General features: G+C 51.4%; 1 protein-coding gene across 7 annotated transcripts in view; it reads right to left on the bottom strand.

The window, feature by feature from the left end:
• Positions 1-24,058, bottom strand: part of LOC100193317 (uncharacterized) — a 46,733-nt gene that overhangs the window by 5,515 nt on the left and 17,160 nt on the right. For 4 of the 7 annotated variants that reach the window (NM_001138454.2, XM_020553064.1, XM_020553063.1 and 1 more), the window contains 6 exons: positions 21,300-21,422; positions 21,098-21,217; positions 20,222-20,320; positions 1,334-1,390; positions 247-293; positions 11-154 (listed from right to left, as the gene is read on the bottom strand). In NM_001138454.2, the coding sequence (NP_001131926.2) occupies positions 11-154; positions 247-293; positions 1,334-1,390; positions 20,222-20,320; positions 21,098-21,217; positions 21,300-21,422 (590 nt within the window). The remainder of the gene's footprint in view (positions 1-10; positions 155-246; positions 294-1,333; positions 1,391-20,221; positions 20,321-21,097; positions 21,218-21,299; positions 21,423-24,058) is intronic. The other 3 variants (XM_008682911.2, XM_008682909.2, XM_008682912.2) reach the window with 3 other exon arrangements.

Here is a 24,058-nt window from a genome sequence, read left to right on the forward strand (position 1 = left end):
TTTGACATACCAGGACCCATCCTTTCGTTGTACTTTCTCAATGAATGATGCACCACTTTTGATAATTTTGTCTATCTCATCACGACGATATATTGGATGCTTGCCTCTAAACAGCACTAAAGCTTGAATTAATGATGATGTGCATTCAGGATATCTACATATTTGGTTGTAGTCCATTAGACATTATGCAATTTAGGAAGTAAATTGATAAATACTTTAAACCATAAGACACTCAGAGTCTCTTACGGATAGTCGACGATGATATTACGAAAACTCTCAGAAGGATTGATAAACTGCATTATGGATAGAGTTAATTACTTCACATAGGCCACTAAGATTTTGATACATCATTAAAATAAAAATACTTTAGTATGTCATGGTTAAGCTAAAAAACACATGTTTTTCTAATATATAAGTAACAAATCACAACATGTGAAATTTTCTAAAACTAAAAGATTCAAAAAATATAAATCCAACAAGGACGTGGTGAAATCACATGCACACATGTAAATGGGTGGTGGATGCTAGACTACATCCAAAGTTGGATTTTCAATTTCCATAAACATGTTGGCTTTACATACCATGTGGAAATGGCACCATAGGATAAAATAGTACCCCTCAACATGATTGGAAGCTTTCCTAGCTACTACTTTGCTAAAGGATGAAAGAGCAATACATTTATTTATTCTATTTTCCTTGAATCATCTTAACCATGAATGGGTCATTTCATGTAACTTAAGACAAATATGTTTATTTTTTAATTAAAACTTCAAATAAGACAGAATATATTAGACATTTTAGTTCCATTATGAGATCCCATCCATTTTAGCACAATAGTTTCGCCATACCTAGATTCCTAATGTATCCAACATGATTCCAACTTTTCCTTAAATGTAATATTTACTAGTGAATAATGACATACACACTTGTTTGTAGATTGTTAAAAGTTGCTACAATTAATTTATTTTAATGATTTGTTGTTTCGATCTACAAAAAGATATGCATTCAATTCATTAAATAAAGTACAACTCCTGCAACACATTGATGATATTGAGCAATAGAGACATTACCCATCTTAGTAATTTCATTAGTAAAAGAAATTAGATTTTTTATCTCCACTATTTCACCTCGGAGAAGAGCTATTTAGTAAGAAGTTCTTGAATTATTGATTCCAAACTGCTCATCAATCCTCTCTTTAGATAGATAAACTCCTAATTTATACTAGTATATATAGTAGTAGTCTTGAAAAAAGTTCCCAATATATAATACAAAAAAATGAAAGACATTATTTTTATAGCTTACATTAATTAATACCATGCAAAGGTATTCTCACCTCCACCCATGAAGTTGTTCGTTTACATTCAGCTGATGATAATGTACCATCTTTGTTCTTCAACAGGGTAAAACAATAGTTGTGTTAGTACTATTGAATTTGAAATGAAGAATTTTTTTATAATAAAAAATTGCAAAGTTCATCATACAGATTTAAGTACGTGGACAACTAACATGAAATCCAATAACTATATAATCAATATGTAGATCCTTGAGTTTCGATTGCAGCATGCTTAATTATTCTATAATTTGAGACAAGACTAGCATGTAAGGAAATATATATGGATGCCATATTGAAACTTGTTTTTTGTGGTCTCTCAATGAAGAATCATTCGCAGTTGTGAAACAAGACTATGTCCAATTGACCTGAAGTCTGTGCGTATTAACCATGCGGAATCGTGTGTGATAAAAACATTGTGTTAGTTGGCATTGGAACATTGCGATAATTTGTTTTTGCCATCGCAAAGTAATTTACATGTTTTTTGATATAATGCGTGTGTGCGAATATATTATTTTGATTTATGCATGTATGTTAACATGCATTTTGATATTGTTATAACACACTCGGTGGAGTGGTATTGCATAGATTAACCTTGAGTCAAGTTACAAGCTTGTTCTTGTACACAGTTGCATGTGGTCTTGAAGTGCAGGTGTTGATCGAGGTGAAACATGGTCAACAATGTCAATGAAACTAGTTTTTGGTACTAAGTTCAGGGAGGAACTGAGGTAGGAAACTAGGTTTGGAGACAAAGTTTAAGGAGGAACTGAGGTCCTTAGTCAAGGATGTTGTGCGGGATGTTTCGGTCGAAGCATCGTTGCATCTCGCGACTGTGTGCGTTGAAGTGGGCTTGGCCCATGATATAGCTAGCATGGTCGGTACAGCTACATGGGAGGCCCAAGAGAGGCGTAGTTCCAGGGAGCATGACGTAGGTGTATTAAGAGGGCAGCGGGCCAGATGAAGCCCATGCAATAGTTGAAGGGTCTAACCAAGCTAGAATAAGACCCTGATGTCCATATAAATAGGCCAGTGAAAGCGAGTCCGGATCAAAAGGGTTGCAGTAGTCCAAGGAGGATTCGGCTCTAGACTAGATTAGGACTACTGGTCCTTATAGATTTGTTCTTTTAAGACAAGAGAAGTAGATATGTGTTTTGGATCTAGATTAGATCTATTGAAAAGATTAATCTAGTTTTTGAGAGGTCGAGGGACAACTTTGTGGTGCTTTTGAGTAGCACTTTTTGTACCCAAATTTTGATTATTAAAGAGTTGATTATGCAAGATTAATGTAGTAACATTGTTCCTATCTCTTTCTTAGTTAAGTGCTTATCTAGTTTTGATTCTAGATTGAATCTTTGGTTTCAATTGTTACTTTTGAATTGATTCATCTAGATCATTGCTAAGGCATCTATTTACTGATCTACAAAGTTTGGGATATTAATCTTTTTTAATTATTGCTTAATTATGAAATTAGATCTAGATTAATTTTTGTTATTCTCTAGGACAATGATCTTGTTTCGTTAATAACTTTATCTAAAAGTCCGATCGATGTGATTACAATTGGGTTTGTTTCATAATTTCATCTAGTTTAATCTGTTAAATATTGTGATCGATCGAAGTTACAGATTTTGGTCAGCAACATTTTTACTAACGTAACATCAATTTGTCCAAAATTATAAAAAATGATTTTATATTTTTAAGCTTTCTCAATCATTCATCCCTCTGATTGTCTATTCTAGCATCATACGATACTATAAGGGAGCACAGGTGTATTGGATGTGATGTGACTTGAGAGGCATAATTGCCCAACAAGTTCCCACAGATTTTATATTATTGTATTCTTGCTACTATAAAAATTTACACCGGATCCATCAAGATTTGTTATGCTAAAGCTGATAATGAATCAGTTGTGATGATAACTTTGACGCGAGGTTCTTGCTATAGGCTGGTGTGATGCCCCTAGTAACTATCACAATACAAAGCTAGCAAATGTAAATGGTTCAGTAACCCAACTTGTTGTGGGAACTATATATTTGATGCTTAAAGGAATTAAGCTCTAACTTCCATAGTACATTTGGTTTGGAGGTTGATTATCTTAAAATCTAGGTCCAAGATAAGCTGAAAAACTCTTGTTCAATTTTATGTTACCATGGATATGATTTTTTTGTATTATTTTGAGATCTTCCAATGGCATCGCACTACTCCATTAGCATGTTATCTTAATTGTTAATAAAAATCAAACCTGAGTTTTCCTTAGCTCTTTTTGGTACATAAACAAAAGAGATGGTTGTTGCAAATATGTTCTAATCTCTACTTCTCTATAAGACTCTAATGTAGACCATCCATGCACCGTGGTTCTGCCTCCTGTTCTGCCCCGGACTCTAGCAGGTGGGCCCGTGGTTCCTCCCCATGTCAGTGTCTACGTCTCTCACCCTCACGTAACCCAGCAGCCCATTTAACCAAAAACAAACACAGATTAGGAGTGCGGCGTTGTAGACTGTCTTAGTGCCTCCTCGGGGCGCCTACACGATGAACTGAGAAACGGTACTACAGCCTCCGCACCTAAGTTTATAAGCCAGTTTCTGCACCATTTGGTAGTCCATATGGTACTAATGTAAAATTGCAACACCCATAAAAACGAAGCCACAGACGTCATGGGCTGGATGTCTTATTGCGGTCCAAATAGAGTAGAGCGAGCAAAGTACTGGGGTGGCCCATATCTCTGGCAATTTCTTCGTGCGTGGCTCACTTCGTTCTCTCCACGCTAGGCTAGCTCCCCTCCACAGACGTAGCAACCGCTCCCAGTACTTTATTATTATTGTAAAGATTTTTGAAATATGTTTAAAAAGTATCCATTTAAACAAAGCCTATATATGTGATATATATCCGTGCATTGCTGGAACACAATATTTTTTATATATCAATGTATTTTATCATATTAATTCCGTAGCAACGCACGGGCAAATGACTAGTAGATGTTTAACCTCTCATAATTCACTCCAAACGGGAGCATTTGAACCTACTGGTAAATAGCTTCATTTAGGCCTACACGCAGACTAGGTTCCTTAAGCACGCGTCTATATATTGTGTATGAGTTGTATAATTCAAATAGATCCATTGATTAGAGGTGTTCCCTGCAATTATAGTTAGCCACAAAATTAGCTCTAATAGATTCAAAGGTCCTAATAGCCCATTTAATTACATACGGGGCGTTTGGATCCCTTCATTTTAGAGGAATTGGAATTCACTCAATAAAATAACTTATTTAGTTTGGAATTTGACATTCCACCACTTTCTAAAGTTCAGATATAAGTCTATCTCAAATTCATGGGGTGAAGGGTGGGAAATGATTTTATGCATTACTAGAATTGGTTTCTAATCTATAACTTACATGACACTTTTCGTCTCACTCCCTTATAGTAAAAATGTAGCACATAAATATCTCCGACATCTTGCTAATAATAGTATACAAATATATTTTGCATAAAACCAAATTAGCTTAATTGATATATGCCTAAATTACTATTATTATAATGGAATTCAATTCCAATGATCCAAACGGGGCGTAAATGAATTATCTAGAATGTAAAGAATCTAGCAATTAGTTAAGGAGGTGTTTGGTTCGAGGAATCACTACATCCAAGATAAGATGGTGCATCATGAGTATATTCCTCAAATTTGGTGGAATAATCCTATTTTTCATTTTAGTACTAAATAACTATGAGGAATTAGGTGGTGATGGATCAACTCATTCCATTCCACAAACCAAACAAAAAAGTGAAGAGTGAGAAGATGATGAACTAGTTTATTTCTTAAACCAAACACCCTATAACAATCAGTTGCCCAGATCCAAACTCACCCTTATTAGTCCTTGTTTGGAATCTCTAGAGCTAATAGTTAGCCAACTAATAAATTGTTAGCTGAATTAAGTCAGCTAATAAACTAATTATTAGATGTGAGATAGCTAACAATTATCTGAGATATGAACTGGAGGTGTTTGGAACCTTTGGAGCTAATTTCAGTAGGTAAATATTAGTCTAGAGGTTTTAAATGTACCTGTACATGTGGGCCAGGCTGGTCCGACTCGGCACAGGCCCACAAAAGCACGGCCCACAAAGGCATGACCCACAAAAGCACATCCTCAATTATGGACCGTGTCGTGCCAGCACGCGGGCTCAGTTATCGGCTCACGACACGACCCACAATTAGTTATGTGTGCCAGACCGGCCCAAATGGCACATAATGTCTTAATGTGCCAAATCGGCTCATATACTGTCGGCGTTTCGAGACAGGGGGGTCCCTAAGCCGACGAGTGAGTGTGCTGCGTGCCCCAGCCCAGATGGGTCGAGCGCGTGGGCGAGCGCGAAGGGGGGAGAGGCGAGGCGGTCGGAGTCGAGCGTGAGAGAGGTGGAAGTCCCGCGGCCTTCGTGTTCGTCCCGCGCCCAGGTCAGGTGCGCTTGCAGTAGGGGGGTTACAAGCGTCCACGCGGGTGAGGGAAGCGAGCGGCCCCAAGAGAGCGCCTGTCCCGTCCTCGGTCCCGCGCGGCCAACCTTCTCTGAGAAGGCCCTGGTCCTTCCTTTTATAGTCGTAAGGAGAGGATCCAGGTGTACAATGGGGGGTGTAGCAGAGTGCTACGTGTCTAGCGGAGGGAGAGCTAGCGCCCTAGGTACATGCCAATGTGGCAGCCGGAGAGATCTGGGCACCCTGCTGGCGTGATGTCGTGGCTGTCGGAGGTGCGGCGGAGCCTGATGGAGGGACAGCTGTTGGAGCGGTCAAGTCCCTGCTGACGTCGTCCTGCTTCCGTAAGAGAGCTGGGGGCCGCCGTCGTCATAGGGCTTGTGGAGCGCCATCATTGCCCCTCCGGCGGAGCTGGCCGGATGAGACGCCGGTCTTGTTCTCCGTGACCCGAGTCGATTCGGGGTAGGATGATGATGGCGCCTCCTGTTGACGTGGCGGTCTGTGCCCTAGGCAGGGCGACGTGGGGGTTCCTCCGAAGCCGAGGTTGAGTCTGCCTTTTGTTGCCGTGGCCGAGCCCGAGCCAAGGGGTCGGGCGAGGCGGAAGTCGTTCGGCCGAGGCCAGGGTGGAGTCCGAGCCCTGGGGTCGGGCGAAGCGGAGTTTCGTCGTCTTCCGGGTGTTAGCCCGAGTCCGAGCCCTGGGGTCGGGCGGAGCGGAGTTCGCCGTCTTCCGGGTCTTAGCCCGAGTCCGAGCCCTGGGGTCGGGCGGAGCGGAGTTCGCCGTCTTCCGGGTCTTAGCCCGAGTCCGAGCCCTGGGGTCGGGCGGAGCGGAGTTCGCCGTCTTCCGGGTCTTAGCCCGAGTCCGAGCCCTGGGGTCGGGCGGAGCGGAGTTCGCCGTCTTCCGGGTCTTAGCCCGAGTCCGAGCCCTGGGGTCGGGCGGAGCGGAGTTCGCCGTCTTCCGGGTCTTAGCCCGAGTCCGAGCCCTGGGGTCGGGCGGAGCGGAGTTCGCCGTGGCGCCTTTGGCAAGGCCTGGCTGCCTGTCAGACTCACTCTGTCGAGTGGCACTGCAGTCGGAGTGGCGCAGGCGGCGCTGTCCTTCTGTCAGACTGGCCAGTGGAGCGGTGGAGTGACGGCGGTCACTTCGGCTCTGCCGGGGGCGCGTGTCAGGATAAAGGTGTCAGGCCACCTTTGCGTTAAATGCCCCTGCAATTTGGTCAGTCGGTGTGGCGATTTAGTCAAGGTTGCTTCTGAGCGAAGCCAAGGCCTCAGGCGAGCCGGTGATGTGTCCGCCATAAAAAGGGGGCCTCGGGCGAGACGGAAGTCTCTCGAGGTCGGCTGCCCTTGGCCGAGGCTAGGCTCGGGTGAAGCGTGATCGAGTCACTCGTGTGGACTGATCCCTGACTTAATCGTACCCATCAGGCCTTTGCAGCTTTATGCTGATGGGGGTTACCAGCTCAGAATTAGGCGTCTTGAGGGTACCCCTAATTATGGTCCCCGACAGTAGCCCCCGAGCCTCGAAGGGAGTGTTAGCACTCGCTTGGAGGCTTTTTGTCGCACTTTTTTGCAAGGGGACCAGCCTTTCTCGGTTGCATTTCGTTCCGGTGGGTGCGCGCGAGCGCACCCGCCGGGTGTAGCCCCCGAGGCCTCGGAGGAGTGGTTACACTCCTTCGAGGTCTTAATACTTCGCTTAACGCTTCGGCTGGTCTGGTCGTTCCCTCATGCGAACTGGCCGTAGCCCGGGTGCACGGTCGGGGCCCAAGCTCTTGGGCTGGTATGTTGACGCTGTCAACGATCTGGCCGGAGCCGGTCTTTGCGAGAGCAGCCCCCGAGCCTCTGCACAGGGCGAGAGGACGATCAGGGACAGACTCGACTTTTTATATACGCCCCTACGTCGCCTTTCCGCAAGGAGGAGGGGGGGAGTGCGCCATGTTACCCTCGATGGGCACCGAACATGGTGTCTCCGGTGAGCTGCAAGCGGGTAATCCGAGTGGACGCCCGTGCCCCGTTCGTTGGGGGTCGGCTAGGGGCCCAGAGACACGCCCAAAAGTACCTGCGGGTGATTTGCCGGACCCGGTCCCCTGGCGACGGGGTCCGAGGGCTCGATGCCTCCCACCGATGGGATTCTGTTACAAGATCGTTCCCGCTGGTCTCGGAAATGTCCTAGGGTACCTCGGGAGCGCAGCCCGAGCCTTGGTTATGTATCGAACGTACCCCTGGTCATCCCTCGCTCGGTGTCTGAGGCGACTGTGAACCCTTCGGGGGCCAGCCTTCGAACCCCTGATCAGTAAGGGGCGCGGAGCCCGAGTAGCCTGAGGCGGCCATGGAGCCCTTCGGGGGGCTGGCCTTCGAACCCCTGACCAGTAGTGGGTGTCGGGCCCACGCGATCTGAGGCGACTGTTGAACCCTTCGGAGGGCCAGCCTTCGAACCCCTGATCAGTAATGGGGGGCTCGGAGCCCGGTTCCTTCGTGGGGAAGGATCCCTTTCGGGGTATCCCCCTTTCCCGGTCCCTGTTGCAAGAGATAGAGAAAGAGAAAAACGGAAAAGGATACGAAATCGGACGACGTGGCGTACCTTTTCTGACGCGGTCGTTACGGCGAAGGTGAAGCGTCGCGCGCTCCTCCTGCCAGTGGCGCCGCGTGTCCCGCCGCGGAGTTAATGCGACGGGGCGAGTGGTTGGCGGGGCGGTCGTTGCGCGCGTGCGATCCGTTCGAGGAACGGGTCACGGGTGCACCGTCTCCACGCCGTGAGAGGAGGCTCTCTTGCTGTCTCAGGATGGGACGTGAGCCTGGCTGACGCCGTGACCGCTGCGCCCGCCCGCCTGTCACCGCTATTACTGCCGGCCCACTTTCGGTCGCTTTGACCGACGCGCCAGGCTGGCGCTGTTGGGTCGCCTCGAGTCGCGGCATAGGCTCCGCAACCGAAGAGGCGCGATGGTGGCACAAGTGGCGGTGCGGTTGCTTGCATGCAGCAACTGGCGCGCCGGTTGCTCGACGCGTGGGCCTGGGTTCCCAAGCTGGCGTGTCAGAAGTCGGAGAAGCGCGTCCACCTGGCGCGGTTGCATGCCGCCTGCATGGCTGCCCGCCCCTTCTGCCCGTTAGTCTGGGCGAAAATGGGGGGTCGCTTGTAACCGCTGGACGGTCGTGCGCACCGCGCGCGGCGGTTTGGCTTCTTCTGCCCTGAGCCGGCTTGCATGACATGCTGGACCCAGCCCCCGAGTCGCAGGGGAGGGCCTTGGAGCGTGTTGGAGAAGACTCAGCCCGCGGCGCCTGGGGGCGCACGTAGGGAGAGTTGCCTTTAAAAGGAGGGAGACTCCCTTTCGGAAGGCAACCATGTCTTCTTCCTCCCTCAAGCGTCGTGTCTTCCCATCTTCCAAGCCCCCGGATGGGGGGTATCCGCCGCCTTTCCGCCTCCTCGTTGGAGGAACGCAACCCCATGGGAGTTGGTACCTCTCAGCCATCGTTCGGCTTCAAGGATTTTCATCACGCAGCCCGGTCGCACCCCTTCACCGGCGGTCACCCGAGATGGCGACCTCCAGCTTGATGGTGGGGGAAAGCGAGCCGGGCTGCGGCCTCTGCCCCTTCCTCAGCCTCAAGGATTTTCATCACCAAGGCTGGGGAGGGGAGAGTGCCGAGTTGGGGTCGGCCCCTGCGTGGGCGGTGGCCCGCTCCTTCACTCAGTGATGGGGGGAGAAGCGGGCATTGCCCGTGGCGTCCGGCAGCTGCAGCGTCTGACCTCCAACTTCTCGGCCTTCTGCCCGTCCTTGCCTCACAAGTTTTGGCATGGGCGGGGGTCCCCTGGCAGCGGCATCGACCCTGAGGTCAGTGCTGCCGCTGTTCGGCCCCCCGGAGCAGAAGTCGTCGTTGTCGCCACTGCCGGAGCAGGTGACGGCGCGCCGTTCGCCGGCCCTCCGTTGCTCCGCAGACCTTCCCCCTCGGAGTGGGGCTGTTCGTGCCTGCGGAGGGGGAACCGGAGTTCCGTTCGTAGTGGCATTTCGAATGCCAGTGTTTTTTGTTCATTGCGGCTGTCGGGGCCTGAACATGTATGTAATTTCGGCACGGAGCCGTGTTTTTTTTCCTCATTTTCGAGCACTAAGTCTCGCCTGTTGATTATCTGAACCGCTTTACCAAGCATGAGTCGCCCCGTGTCAAGGTGACGGGTGAGGTGTCCGTATCCCGGAGGCGTAGGAATCCCTCGGCCCGTTCGGCCTTGTTGTCTGGGGCTCCTCTAGCTTAGTTAAAGAGACCCCTCGGCTGCCCTTCGGTGGACCGAGGCCGGGGGTAGCGATATCAGTATGAACAGAGGCGGAGTTGGCTCGAGAATGGGAACCTGGTTGGCCGGAGCCTAGCCGTGTTGTCCGTCAGCGGAGCCGACGCCAAAGTCGATCAGTCGAGGCCTCGGGTCGGGCTGGCGCCCTTGGAAGCTGATTGACCGAAGCCCCAGGGGTAACCGGTTGAGCCGCCTGCTCGGGCCGGATTCCCGGAGGAGTCCCTGGACCGCGACGTCGCCCGAGGCTGGGTCGGACTTTGCTGAAGATGTCGTCGATGCCGAGGGTGCCACGGCTCCCTTCAGCGTGAAGACCCGAGCCTGCAGGATCAGATCATCTTGTAGCGTGTGCTTTCTGCGGCCGCCGAGGCCAGAAGAACACACCCTCGCTGCACTTGCGAAGCTGCGTCTTTTTTCCTCTTGTTTCGAGCATCTGGATTCTGTCGGTAACAGGGATGTTTGTGTGAGCGAGAGTTGCTTTTCGCGGAAGGGACGAGTGAGGTATCCGTATCCCGGAGGCGTGGGAATCCCTCGGCTCGGTCGGCCTTGCCGCTTACGCGTACTTTCACCCGTCCATGAGGCCCTGTCCCCGACTTAGTCGAGAAAGCTTGAAGGACTGCTTCGGCAGGAGAGCTTCCGAACGAGATGACTTGTTCGGTCCACGGAGTCGCTTTATCCGAGCGCAAGTTACTTATCGCAGAAGGTGATGAGTGAGGTATCCGTATCCCGGAGGCGTAGGACTCCCTCGGCTCGGTCAGCCTTGGCTGCTTACGTGTACCTCGTCGTTTCCAGGATCCGCTTTCCGAAGTAGTCAAGAAGCACGAAAGAAATCCTGCTAAAAAGAGATCCTTTTTCGAGGAAAAATTCGACGCAAAGGGGGTCTCCCCCCTTTTAGCCCCCGAGGGAGGGTCGGGCTTTGCCGAGGCTAGGCCGACCCTTCCTTGACGACTAAACTTTGCGTAGGTGCGAGGTATATGAACAACTTGAAAATATCTTAAGGGTAGAAGCGACGTAGTTGTTTGATGTTCCAAGCGTTGCCGTAGATCTCGCCTTGATTGTTGGCCAGCTTGTATGTTCCGGGCTTCAGAACTTTGGCGATGACGAATGGCCCTTCCCAGGGGGGCGTGATCTTGTGCCTCCCTCGGGCGTCTTGCCGCAGCCGAAGCACCAGGTCGCCCACCTGGAGTTCTCGGGACCGGACCCCTCGGGCGTGGTAGCGTCGCAGGGACTGTTGGTACCGCGCCGAGTGTAGTAAGGCCCTGTCCCGAGCTTCCTCCAGCTGGGCCAGCGATTCCTCTCGGCTAGCTTGGTTGCTTTGTTCGGTGTAGGCCCTCGCCCTCGGGGAGCCGTATTCCAGGTCAGTGGGCAAGATAGCTTCAGCCCCGTAGGCCAGGAAAAACGGCGTGAAGCCCGTGGCACGACTCGGCGTCGTCCTTAGGCTCCAGTCCACCGAGGGGAGTTCCTTCATCCATCGCTTGCCGAACTTGTTGAGGTCGTTGTAGATCCGAGGCTTGAGCCCTTGTAGAATCATGCCGTTGGCACGCTCTACTTGCCCATTCGACATGGGATGAGCCACGGCGGCCCAGTCCACCCGGATATGGTGATCCTCGCAAAAATCCAAGAATTTTTTGCCGGTGAACTGGGTGCCGTTGTCGGTGATGATGGAGTTCGGGACCCCGAAGCGATGGATGATGTTGGTGAAGAATCCCACCGCCTGCTCGGACCTGATGCTGTTCAGAGGTCGAACCTCGATCCACTTGGAGAATTTGTCGATGGCGACCCGCAGGTGCGTGTAGCCCCCGGGCGCCTTCTGCAAGGGACCGACGAGGTCCAGACCCCATACAGCGAAGGGCCAGGTGATGGGTATTGTCTGCAGAGCCTGGGCGGGCAGGTGCGTCCGCTTCGCATAGAATTGGCACCCTTCGCAGGTGCGGACAATTCTAGTGGCGTCAGCCACCGCCGTTGGCCAGTAGAAGCCTTGCCGGAAAGCATTTCCGACAAGGGCTCGGGGCGCTGCGTGGTGGCCGCAAGCCCCCGAGTGTACTTCTTGCAGCAGTTCCCGACCTTCGGCGATGGAGATGCATCGCTGGAGGATGCCCGAGGGGCTGCGATGGTAGAGCTCCTCTTCGTCGCCCAGCAAGACGAATGACTTGGCGCGTCGCGCTACCCGCCGAGCCTCGACTTGGTCGAGGGGTAGCTCTCCTCGACGGAGATATTGCAGGTACGGGGCCTGCCAATCTTGATCTGGTGTGGCCCCGCTCTGCCCTTCCTCGACGTTCAGTGCCCCGCCCTCAGGGGCCGAGGGTACCTCGGGCTGGGCCGAGGGTGCCTCGGGCTGAGCCGAGGGTACCTCGGGCTGAGCCGAGGGTACCTCGGGCTCGGGCGTGTCGTCGAGCTTGACGGAGGGTTGATGCAGATCCCGGGAGAAGACGTCCGGGGGGACTGTCGTTCGCCCCGAGGCTATCTTAGCCAGCTCGTCTGCGGTTTCGTTGTAGCGCCGAGCGATGTGGTTGAGCTCGAGCCCGAAGAACTTGTCTTCCAGGCGCCGAACCTCGTCGCAGTAGGCCTCCATCTTCGGGTCGCGGCAGTGGGAGTTCTTCATGACTTGGTCGATGACGAGCTGCGAATCACCGCGGGCGTCGAGGCGTCTGACCCCTAGCTCGATGGCGATCCGCAATCCGTTGACCAGAGCTTCGTACTCGGCCACATTGTTGGACACCGGGAAGTGGAGGCGCAGCACGTAGCGCAAGTGCTTTCCGAGGGGCGATATGAAGAGCAGGCCCGCGCCGACCCCTGTCTTCATCAGCGACCCGTCGAAAAACATGGTCCAGAGCTCCGGTTGGATCGGAGTCGTCGGCAGCTGGGTGTCGACCCATTCGGCCACGAAATCCGCCAACACTTGGGACTTGATGGCCTTCCGAGGGGCGAACGAGATCGTTTCGCCCATGATTTCCACCGCCCACTTCGCGATCCTGCCCGAGGCCTCTCGGCACTGGATGATCTCCCCCAGGGGGAAGGATGACACCACAGTTACCGGATGAGACTCGAAGTAGTGTCGCAACTTCCGCCTTGTCAGGATCACAGCATACAGCAGCTTTTGAACTTGTGGGTAGCGGATCTTAGTCTCGGACAGCACTTCGCTGATGAAGTAGACCGGCCTCTGAACGGGCAATGTATGCCCTTCCTCTTGCCTTTCGACCACAATCGCGGCGCTAACCACCTGAGTGGTCGCGGCGACGTAGACCAAGAGGGCTTCTCCGTCCGCCGGCGGCACCAAGACAGGCGCCTTTGTAAGGAGCGCCTTCAGGTTGCCGAGGGCTTCCTCGGCCTCAGGGGTCCAAGCGAAACACTCGGCCTTCCTTAAGAGGCGGTACAGAGGCAGACCTCTTTCGCCGAGGCGTGAGATGAAGCGGCTCAGGGCCGCGAGGCATCCCGTGACCCTCTGTACCCCTTTTAAGTCCTTGATGGGTCCCATGCTGGTGATGGCCGCAATCTTCTCCGGGTTGGCTTCGATGCCTCGCTCGGAGACGATGAACCCTAGGAGCATGCCTCGGGGCACCCCGAAGACACACTTCTCAGGATTAAGCTTGACTCCTTTCGCCTTGAGACACCGGAATGTCACTTCAAGGTCGGAGAGGAGGTCGGAAGCCTTCCGTGTCTTGACTACGATGTCATCGACGTAGGCCTCGACTGTGCGACCGATGTGTTCGCCGAACACATGGTTCATGCACCGCTGGTACGTCGCGCCCGCATTCCTCAAACCGAACGGCATGGTGACATAGCAGTACATGCCGAACGGCGTGATGAAAGAAGTCGCGAGCTGGTCGGACTCTTTCATCCGGATCTGGTGATACCCTGAGTAGGCATCGAGGAAGGACAGGGTTTCGCACCCAGCGGTGGAATCCACGATCTGGTCGATGCGAGGCAGAGGGTAGGGAACCTTCGGACATGCTTTGTTGAGACCGGTGTAGTCTACACACATCCGCCATTTCCCCCCTTTCTTCCTCACAAGCACAGGGTTGGCAAGCCATTCGGGATGGAATACCTCTTTGATGAACCCCGCTGCCATTAGCTTGTGGATCTCTTCGCCAATCACTCTGCGCTTCTCCTCGTCGAATCGGCGCAGAGGCTGCCTGACGGGTCGGGCTCCGGCCTGAATATCCAGCGAGTGCTCGGCGACATCCCTCGGTATGCCGGGCATGTCCGAGGGACTCCACGCAAAGACGTCGGCGTTTGCGCGGAGAAAGTCGACGAGCACTGCTTCCTATTTGGGGTCGAGCCCGGAACCGATCCGGATCTGCTTGGTGGTGTCGCCACTGGGGTCGAGGGGGACGGCCTTGACCGTCTCCGCTGGCTCGAAGTTGCCGGCATGGCGCTTCACGTCTGGCACCTCCTTGGAGAGGTTCTCCAGGTCGACGATAAGGGCCTCGGACTCGGCGAGGGCCTCGGCGTACTCCACGCACTCCACGTCGCATTCGAACGCGTGTTTGTACGTGGGGCCAACGGTGATGACCCCGTTGGGGCCCGGCATCTTGAGTTTCAGGTAGGTGTAGTTGGGGACGGCCATGAACTTCGCGTAGCATGGCCTCCCTAGCACGGCGTGGTAGGTTCCTCGGAACCCGACCACCTCGAACGTCAGGGTCTCCCTTCGGAAGTTGGAGGGTGTCCCGAAGCAGACGGGGAGGTCGAGTCGCCCGAGGGGCTGGACACGCTTCCCATGGATGATTCCGTGGAAGGGCGCAGCGCCTGCTCGGACGGAGGACGGATCGACGCGCAGGAGCTTGAGGGTCTCGGCGTAGATGATGTTGAGGCAGCTGCCCCCATCCATCAGGACCTTGGTGAGCCTGACATCGCCGACAACAGGGTTGACGACGAGCGGGTATTTCCCCGGGCTCGACACATGGTCGGGGTGGTCGGCCTGGTCGAAAGTGATGGGCTTGTCGGACCAGTCTAGGTAGACTGGCGCCGCCACCTTCACCGAGCAGACCTCCCGGCGCTCTTGCTTGCGGTGCCGAGCCGAGGTATTCGCCGCATGCCCTCCATAGATCATGAAGCAGTCGCGGACTTCGGGGAACTCTCCTGCTGGGTGATCTTCGTTCTTGTCGTCGTCGCGGGCCCTGCCACCCTCGGCGGGTGGCCCGACCCTGTGGAAGTGACGCCGAAGCATAACGCACTCCTCGAGGGTGTGCTTGACGGGCCCCTGATGGTAGGGGCACGGCTCCTTGAGCATCTTGTCGAAGAGGTTTGCACCTCCGGGGGGCTTCCGAGGGTTCTTATACTCGGCGGCGGCGACAAGGTCCGCGTCATCGGCGTCGCGTTTCGATTGCGACTTCTTCTTGCCTTTCTTCTTGGCGCCGCGCGGAGCAGACGCCTCGGGAGCTTCTTCCGATGGGCGGCCCTGGGGCTGCTTGTCCTTTCGGAAGATAGCCTCGACCGCCTCCTGGCCAGAGGCGAACTTGGTGGCGATGTCCATCAGCTCGCTCGCCCTGGTGGGGGTCTTGCGACCCAGCTTGCTCACCAGGTCGCGGCAAGTGGTGCCGGCGAGGAACGCGCCGATGACATCCGAGTCGGTGACGTTGGGCAGCTCGGTGCGCTGCTTCGAGAATCGCCGGATGTAGTCCCGGAGCGACTCCCCCGGCTGTTGCCGGCAGCTTCGAAGGTCCCAGGAATTCCCGGGACGCACATATGTGCCCTGGAAATTGCCAGCGAAGGCTTGGACCAAGTCGTCCCAATTGGAGATCTGCCCCGGAGGCAGGTGCTCCAACCAGGCGCGAGCAGTGTCGGAGAGGAACAGGGGGAGGTTACGGATGATGAGGTTGTCGTCGTCCGTTCCACCCAGTTGGCAGGCAAGGCGGTAGTCCGCGAGCCACAGTTCCGGCCTCGTTTCCCCCGAGTACTTTGTGATAGTAGTCGGGGGTCGGAACCGGGTCGGGAATGGCGCCCGTCGGATGGCCCGACTGAAGGCCTGCGGACTGGGTGGTTCGGGCGAGGGACTCCGATCCTCCCCGCTGTCGTAGCGCCCCCCACGCCTGGGGTGGTAGCCTCGGCGCACCCTTTCGTCGAGGTGAGCCCGACGGTCGCGTCGATGGTGCTCGTTGCCGAGGCGGCCCGGGGCCGCAGGCGCGGTGTTGCGCGTGCGCCCGGTGTAGACCGAGGCTTCCCGCATGAATCGGGAAGTCGCGGCATGAGGCTTTGAGGGATATCCTTGCCTTCGGGATGCAGTGCTCTCGGCCCGCCGGGCCGCAGCGTCTTCCAGGAGATTCTTGAGTTCTCCCTGGATTCGCCGACCCTCGGTGGTTGACGGCTCCGGCATCGCGCGGATGAGCATTGCTGCGGTTGCCAGGTTCTGACCGACCCCGCTGGATGCGGGCGGCGGCCTGATCCTGACATCGTTGTCGACGCGGCGCTGGAGACCTTGGGGCAGGTGACGTATTTCTCCGGCCAGGGGTTGGCCCACCCATGCCTGTTCGACGTCCCGACGGATCGGCTCAAGCGCTCCTGTTCCCTCGTTGAGCCTGGCCTGCGCCTCGCGGACTTGCTCGAGTTGTGGGTCGTAACCCCCCGCCGGAGCGGGGACCACAGCTAGCTCCCGTGGGATGTCGGCGCGAGGCACCGGCCTAGGGAGATCACCGTCCTCCGGCATGCCAAGATGGTTGCCTTCGGAGGGATCCCCTAGCTCGATGTGGAAACATTCGCGGCTTGGGCCGCAGCTCTCGTCGCCAAGGCTGCGGCTTCCATCGGAACAGTCGGATAGGCAGTAGTCACATGCGATCATGAAGTCCCGCACGGCACTGGGGTTGCCAAGTCCGGAGAAATCCCAACCGATGCTGGGATCGTCATCTTCCTCGGACCCAGAGGGCCCGTAGGTCGAGACGTCCGTCAGTCGGTCCCAAGGCGACCGCATACGGAACCTCAGTGGGGTTGCACTCGCCTCAATGAGAGCGCCCGCCAAAACGAGGTCGTTTGGCGGGTTGAGGCCGAGTCGAAATGACGCAAGATGGGAGTTAGTCGGTACCTTTTGGTCGACGAGGAGCGACGTAGTCACATCGGGGACTGGTTGCACCGTCATCTCTGGTTCGAGGGCGACGTCCTGCAGGCTTTCCGCGAGCGCGCCGGCGTCGTCTTCTTGCTCGGGGTCAGCGTGTCGCGGGGGGACGGCGCTTGCCTCCGTCTTGAACGCGAGGCCGACGTCCGGCGTGCCTTCCGTCGGGGCGTCGAGGGCGTCGATTCGCTCGACGGCCGATGAAGCGCGGCCTCCCGCCTGGCCTTGACGGCCCCGCCTCCTCCTCCGTTGGCGGGGGAGAGAACGGAGCGAGCCCGAATGTTGCTCTTCCACCACGCGGGGAAGACGTCGTCGATTCCGCCGCCGGCGGGCGGGCTGTCGGCCGCCATTGTCGTAGTCGCGCGGCGGTGGAAGAAGTATCATGTCGTAGCTGCCGTCGAAGGACATGAACTCAAGAGTCCCGAAACGAAGCACCGTCCCGGGCCGGAGAGGTTGCTGGAGACTGCCCATCTGGAGCTTGACGGGGAGCTGTTCGTCAGCACGCAGCAGGCCCCTTCCTGGCGCGCCAACTGTCGGCGTTTCGAGACAGGGGGGTCCCTAAGCCGACGAGTGAGTGTGCTGCGTGCCCCAGCCCAGATGGGTCGAGCGCGTGGGCGAGCGCGAAGGGGGGAGAGGCGAGGCGGTCGGAGTCGAGCGTGAGAGAGGTGGAAGTCCCGCGGCCTTCGTGTTCGTCCCGCGCCCAGGTCAGGTGCGCTTGCAGTAGGGGGGTTACAAGCGTCCACGCGGGTGAGGGAAGCGAGCGGCCCCAAGAGAGCGCCTGTCCCGTCCTCGGTCCCGCGCGGCCAACCTTCTCTGAGAAGGCCCTGGTCCTTCCTTTTATAGTCGTAAGGAGAGGATCCAGGTGTACAATGGGGGGTGTAGCAGAGTGCTACGTGTCTAGCGGAGGGAGAGCTAGCGCCCTAGGTACATGCCAATGTGGCAGCCGGAGAGATCTGGGCACCCTGCTGGCGTGATGTCGTGGCTGTCGGAGGTGCGGCGGAGCCTGATGGAGGGACAGCTGTTGGAGCGGTCAAGTCCCTGCTGACGTCGTCCTGCTTCCGTAAGAGAGCTGGGGGCCGCCGTCGTCATAGGGCTTGTGGAGCGCCATCATTGCCCCTCCGGCGGAGCTGGCCGGATGAGACGCCGGTCTTGTTCTCCGTGACCCGAGTCGATTCGGGGTAGGATGATGATGGCGCCTCCTGTTGACGTGGCGGTCTGTGCCCTAGGCAGGGCGACGTGGGGGTTCCTCCGAAGCCGAGGTTGAGTCTGCCTTTTGTTGCCGTGGCCGAGCCCGAGCCAAGGGGTCGGGCGAGGCGGAAGTCGTTCGGCCGAGGCCAGGGTGGAGTCCGAGCCCTGGGGTCGGGCGAAGCGGAGTTTCGTCGTCTTCCGGGTGTTAGCCCGAGTCCGAGCCCTGGGGTCGGGCGGAGCGGAGTTCGCCGTCTTCCGGGTGTTAGCCCGAGTCCGAGCCCTGGGGTCGGGCGGAGCGGAGTTCGCCGTCTTCCGGGTCTTAGCCCGAGTTCGAGCCCTGGGGTCGGGCGGAGCGGAGTTCGCCGTCTTCCGGGTCTTAGCCCGAGTCCGAGCCCTGGGGTCGGGCGGAGCGGAGTTCGCCGTCTTCCGGGTCTTAGCCCGAGTCCGAGCCCTGGGGTCGGGCGGAGCGGAGTTCGCCGTCTTCCGGGTCTTAGCCCGAGTCCGAGCCCTGAGGTCGGGCGGAGCGGAGTTCGCCGTGGCGCCTTTGGCAAGGCCTGGCTGCCTGTCAGACTCACTCTGTCGAGTGGCACTGCAGTCGGAGTGGCGCAGGCGGCGCTGTCCTTCTGTCAGACTGGCCAGTGGAGTGGTGGAGTGACGGCGGTCACTTCGGCTCTGCCGGGGGCGCGTGTCAGGATAAAGGTGTCAGGCCACCTTTGCGTTAAATGCCCCTGCAATTTGGTCAGTCGGTGTGGCGATTTAGTCAAGGTTGCTTCTGAGCGAAGCCAAGGCCTCAGGCGAGCCGGTGATGTGTCCGCCATAAAAAGGGGGCCTCGGGCGAGACGGAAGTCTCTCGAGGTCGGCTGCCCTTGGCCGAGGCTAGGCTCGGGTGAAGCGTGATCGAGTCACTCGTGTGGACTGATCCCTGACTTAATCGTACCCATCAGGCCTTTGCAGCTTTATGCTGATGGGGGTTACCAGCTGAGAATTAGGCGTCTTGAGGGTACCCCTAATTATGGTCCCCGACATATACATTCAACATTAATACATAAACAAAAAATATAGAATATATATATATATATATATATCCAAAATAAAACTAAGATGTTGTGTGGCTGCACATTTAAAACCTTTGGGCAAAAAGAAAAAATATTACAACTAGCTCAGAAATAATATTCAGTTCTCTGTTCATTATTTAGTTGAGTACTATACAATCATACAGAATATATATACTATGATCATCATCACTATTCACTATCATCATCTAGGTACTAGTTCTCAAAGACCCATGAAGCTTTGAATTTTCCGAGTTGTGTGGTCATGTGGGCTTTGACGGACCTTAGTTAAATACTGAGTCTATGTTTAGTATGCCTCGATAAGCCTTAGTTAAATGGGCCGTGCCAGACCGTCCATGGACTTGACTTGAGGCCAGACACGACCCACATATTGGGTCGTGCAGGCCCAGGCCCATAATTAGGTTGGGCCGTGTCAGAAATTGTGTGCTTTGGTCTGGCCTATTAGGCACAACACAAATGTACACCTTATAGTTTTAAACATGGCCTTAGTAGTGCATCTAGGTGTGTAGCTCACAAAATTTCTTGAATGTCTTTTTTCACATACTAGGATATGCTAGCTATAATTGTTTTCAGATGTATTGACAATTAATATTTTCATTATTATGCTTTACATTTCAGTATTTTCACATATTACGGTGATGTAATGCCCAATGTGCCGGCAAGAAAAAAATAATAAAGAAAGAAAAAGACTTTGGTTAAGTGTTGGCTGAGAGCACCAAAATATGTTTGTTCTGTGCACACATTTTAATCTAATTTTAATACAGTTTTCTCTAATACGTACATAATATTTTTTCCATGTGTACATTTGGGAATGAAATCTAATTCTAGCTGGAATGTTCGTAAATTATGGTAGATAATTTGATTAGACGTACCACGAAAGAAAGGAGGCAATCAACGGCATCATATAGTCGTTCTTGTTTTATTGGATCCCCGACAAGTTCTGAAGGAATGTTAGACAGCAACAGTATTGCCTACATAATGAAAAGACAAACGGCTTATTAAAGTATAGTACTTTTTTTTTGCAGACAATCCACATTGTCTAGTAAAACATAATTATTAGTATATAATTTTAGTATATGTTACTTTAATTCTCACTGTGTTCAGAATTAATTTTTTTCTGAAGCCAAAACATGCCTCATTAATAAGTTAAAAGAAGGATCAGACTGGGATAGAGCAAAATGTTGTGATCTCCACAGGCATTATTGCACCAAGGTTGTGAATTGCAATGATATTTTAAGAAAGATTTTACTATGGTTATCCTTAAGGCAATGAAGTAACAGTTTCTTTTGACAGATTTTACTATGGTTAATCTCTACTGTAATTTTCTCCTTAAAAGAACTCGACTTGCTGGGTTTAAAATAGTCAAACTCAGAATCTAAATAGTGTTACTCAGACCACCTAACCAACTTAGTCAGAGGTCTTTTCAAGTAAATTTCTCTTATAAGAGCTCATTTGACAACTTTATTTTTTCCCAAAGGATTCCCATTTTCCTAAGGAAAAATAAACTATATTCTCTTTGGAAAATGGAAATCCATTGGAAAAATGAGGTTGTCAAACTAGTTCTAATAATAAATTTCTCCATAGGGAAACTCATGTTCCTAGAAAAAAATAAATCAATAATAATGTTTTTCTTTTTTGCTGCCAAGAGGGGACACGATCATCTTTGTATGACATGCGAGGATTGAAACTTGCCATGTCAAAAGTGGTTCCAAATATTAAATCCACTTTGTGTTAGTGAAAAATATAACCTTAAGTGCCTCAGCAGTTGTATCAGCAATAGGCCAAAAGTTTTCTCCATTGGATAGAGTCCAAGAACCTTTAGTTCTTTCACGGTAGTAGCTCTTGTAATCAGGAATGTTTTTGATAACCTACAAGAAAAAATATTGATGTTTAACTTTTACAGTGAAACAATGGTCATCAATAAAAATATACTACACATGCTCAGTAAACCTGTGCATTTTTTAAGAACTGATGAGCTTTTTGAAGAGTCGAACAAAACTCCTCGGTGAGCCCTGTTGAGCAAAAAGCCTGAACTATGAGCGCAGTTTCCCAACTATGGCAACCAACATACACCTATTGAAGAAGAAAAACTTGTCATGCTTCCATATTTTAGGGGTAGTTTGGAAACTTAAATACTCTTCGGGATATATTGAAGGGATTGAGGGAAAAATTAAGCTAATTTTCTTCTCAATCCCCAGAAATTTCGGAAGGAATTTAAGTTTTCAAACTAGCTCTTAAAGAAAAAATTGTCTAGAAACAACTAGGATATTTATTTAGTGCAGGAGGATTATGGTTTCTATTGGGACCCATTAGTATATTTGAAGTATAAAGTCCACGGTGGTTTAATTTGGATAGTAAGCAATCCAAGCGATGGGCATGGAATCACATCAATGAGATTAAATATAACTATTATTTCTTAGCCTACCATGCATTACTGTCAAATTCTTTGAATCCATACACAGTTATAGCATGAGTAATGAAAACGCTAAAACTGCAAGTGGAAGCCTAAGATTAGATCGAGATGATTCCAATATGTCAAATTGCATGCCACATCAGCATCTGGTTTGAGCAAATTCGGTTTTGCAAGGTCGACCATCTACTAGCCTCGTTTTGCTTGGTTTTCTAGTTTGGGGATCCAAGTGACACATTATGTCAAGTTCATGGATTGCTACTGTATTTTACTTTGTTGTTTTTTCTCCCACTTGACACGCCAGTGTATGCGCAACCTATGCCTTATTTTACGTGACTGACAGACAAAGGCTATCTCCAGCAACCTCTTCTATCTCATTGTTGACGCCAATTCGGGCGCCAAACACTAGAAGGAACTGCTTGGCGGTACTCTCTGCGAAGGCGCGGACGGTCCGCGATCTGGCGCAGGAGCGACTCCTCCTCTACGTACGTCCGGACGGTCCGCGCCTGTGGCTCGGACGGTCCGCGATGGCGCAGAGGGTCTTCTTCGCAGCAGACCTAGATCCCTCCCTTACAAATGTGTGGTCTTGCTGCATCTGTGCTCTTGTGTGCATTGCTAATCCCTCCCTTACTCTTGTTCTTGATTTTGATCATACTGTGTAAGGTGTGAGAGACTCCAACTTGTGGATATTCCACACAAACGAGATCATACTATAAGGAAGACAACTATCACACTCAAGTTTAATCTCTGGATCACCTAGGAGGGGTTGAGTGCAACCCTCATCCATTGGGACGCCACAATGTGGAGGTAGGACTCGGTCGAACCACGAGATAAATCGTTGTGTCTTTGTCTACATTTCTTTCATTGCGATTTTGTTCTTCCAAGCTCCCTACTTCACCTTCATTATTTCTCTAGTTTCAATATGCATCTTTTGAGAGCAATTAAGTGAAGAAATTCTCTTTCTATTCTTGATTGAATTTTGTTTTAGATTCACTAACCCCATTTATAGACCAAGTTTGTGTTTTAGTTGAAGTTTTCGTAGGATCACCTATTCACCCCCTCTAGGTGCTCTCACCTTTAAAGAAGGATTAATTGAAGGGAGAATTTAATTGTGTTGCCTCATTTTTTATATCCTATGGCAATCCAAAGCAAGTGACCAACACTGGCAAACTGGGTGAAATTCTATAGTGCATTAAAAACATTCATGTGAAATGGCCTTGCCGTGAAAGTACTTGTGGTACACCTAGGAAGTGTGCAAGGGTCTCTATAACCCAAACAAAGTGGAAATCATGTTTTGTGGGTAGAGTATGCAAACCTATTGAGAGTTGTTACTATTTAATATTAGTTTTACTTGTGGTTAAGAGTGACTTGGAATTAATCCTCACATATTAGTATTTCTTATAAGGTGGTTTAGGCTTCCTCAGGTTCTTGTTTACTTTTACTTTATGTTCATGGCAATTTGGAAGGTTATGGTTTCATTTGAATAATAATGATGATAACTTGATCAACTAAAATGCTAGTGCTCCGCCATTCCACTATGTAGTCGTTATACATATTACTTTAGTGTATCTTGCCGAGTACAACCATTGCTCACCCTTACTATTTTTATACAACAATTGCATTGCATCCAATGCAATCACTGCTCAAATGGAGGAGGAGACTAGTAGTAGTTGGTGGAGTTCCAAGAGTATGATGACTACTAGGCAGGTGTGCCACCAGTCAGATGCATATTGAGTTACTAGGTTCATAGATATAGACATTATTCGTTAATATATTTGCTTCCACTATGACTTTGATATGTAATAATATTATTCGTTAATATACTTTTACTGATTGCAAAGTTGTCTATGCGATATTGATCCTGGCACATATATGGTTTGCATTTGGTTGTCTTCTTAAAGCCAGGTGTAGTAGACCCAAATCAAACCCATACTACATTGAGTAATGAGCCAAGCTTGAGAAGAGGAAAAACCTATTATGTAGTTCAGTTACTCGGATGGTAATTTTGATTGCTCTTAACCTTAGTGATGGTAAAAGCCTTAGTAATTTTCTTTATTGTTAACCAACATAATGACTAAGTTATATTTTGTAGAGATAAGACAAACATGGTTTAGTAGTATTATGGACTCTATTTGGTTTTCATGGTGATGATATAATTGGTATATTCATGAACTTTATGATATATAGACAAGTTATATTGATGGTGTTGAAAATAAAAACAAAGAGCATGACCTAGTTTGGGATGCAAGAAAAGAAGTTAGGACTTGAGAAATTTGAAAATTAATGTTCCTAAAATTTT

This window comes from Zea mays, chromosome 5, assembly GCF_902167145.1.
Source record: "Zea mays cultivar B73 chromosome 5, Zm-B73-REFERENCE-NAM-5.0, whole genome shotgun sequence".
Lineage (NCBI taxonomy): Eukaryota > Viridiplantae > Streptophyta > Magnoliopsida > Poales > Poaceae > Zea > Zea mays.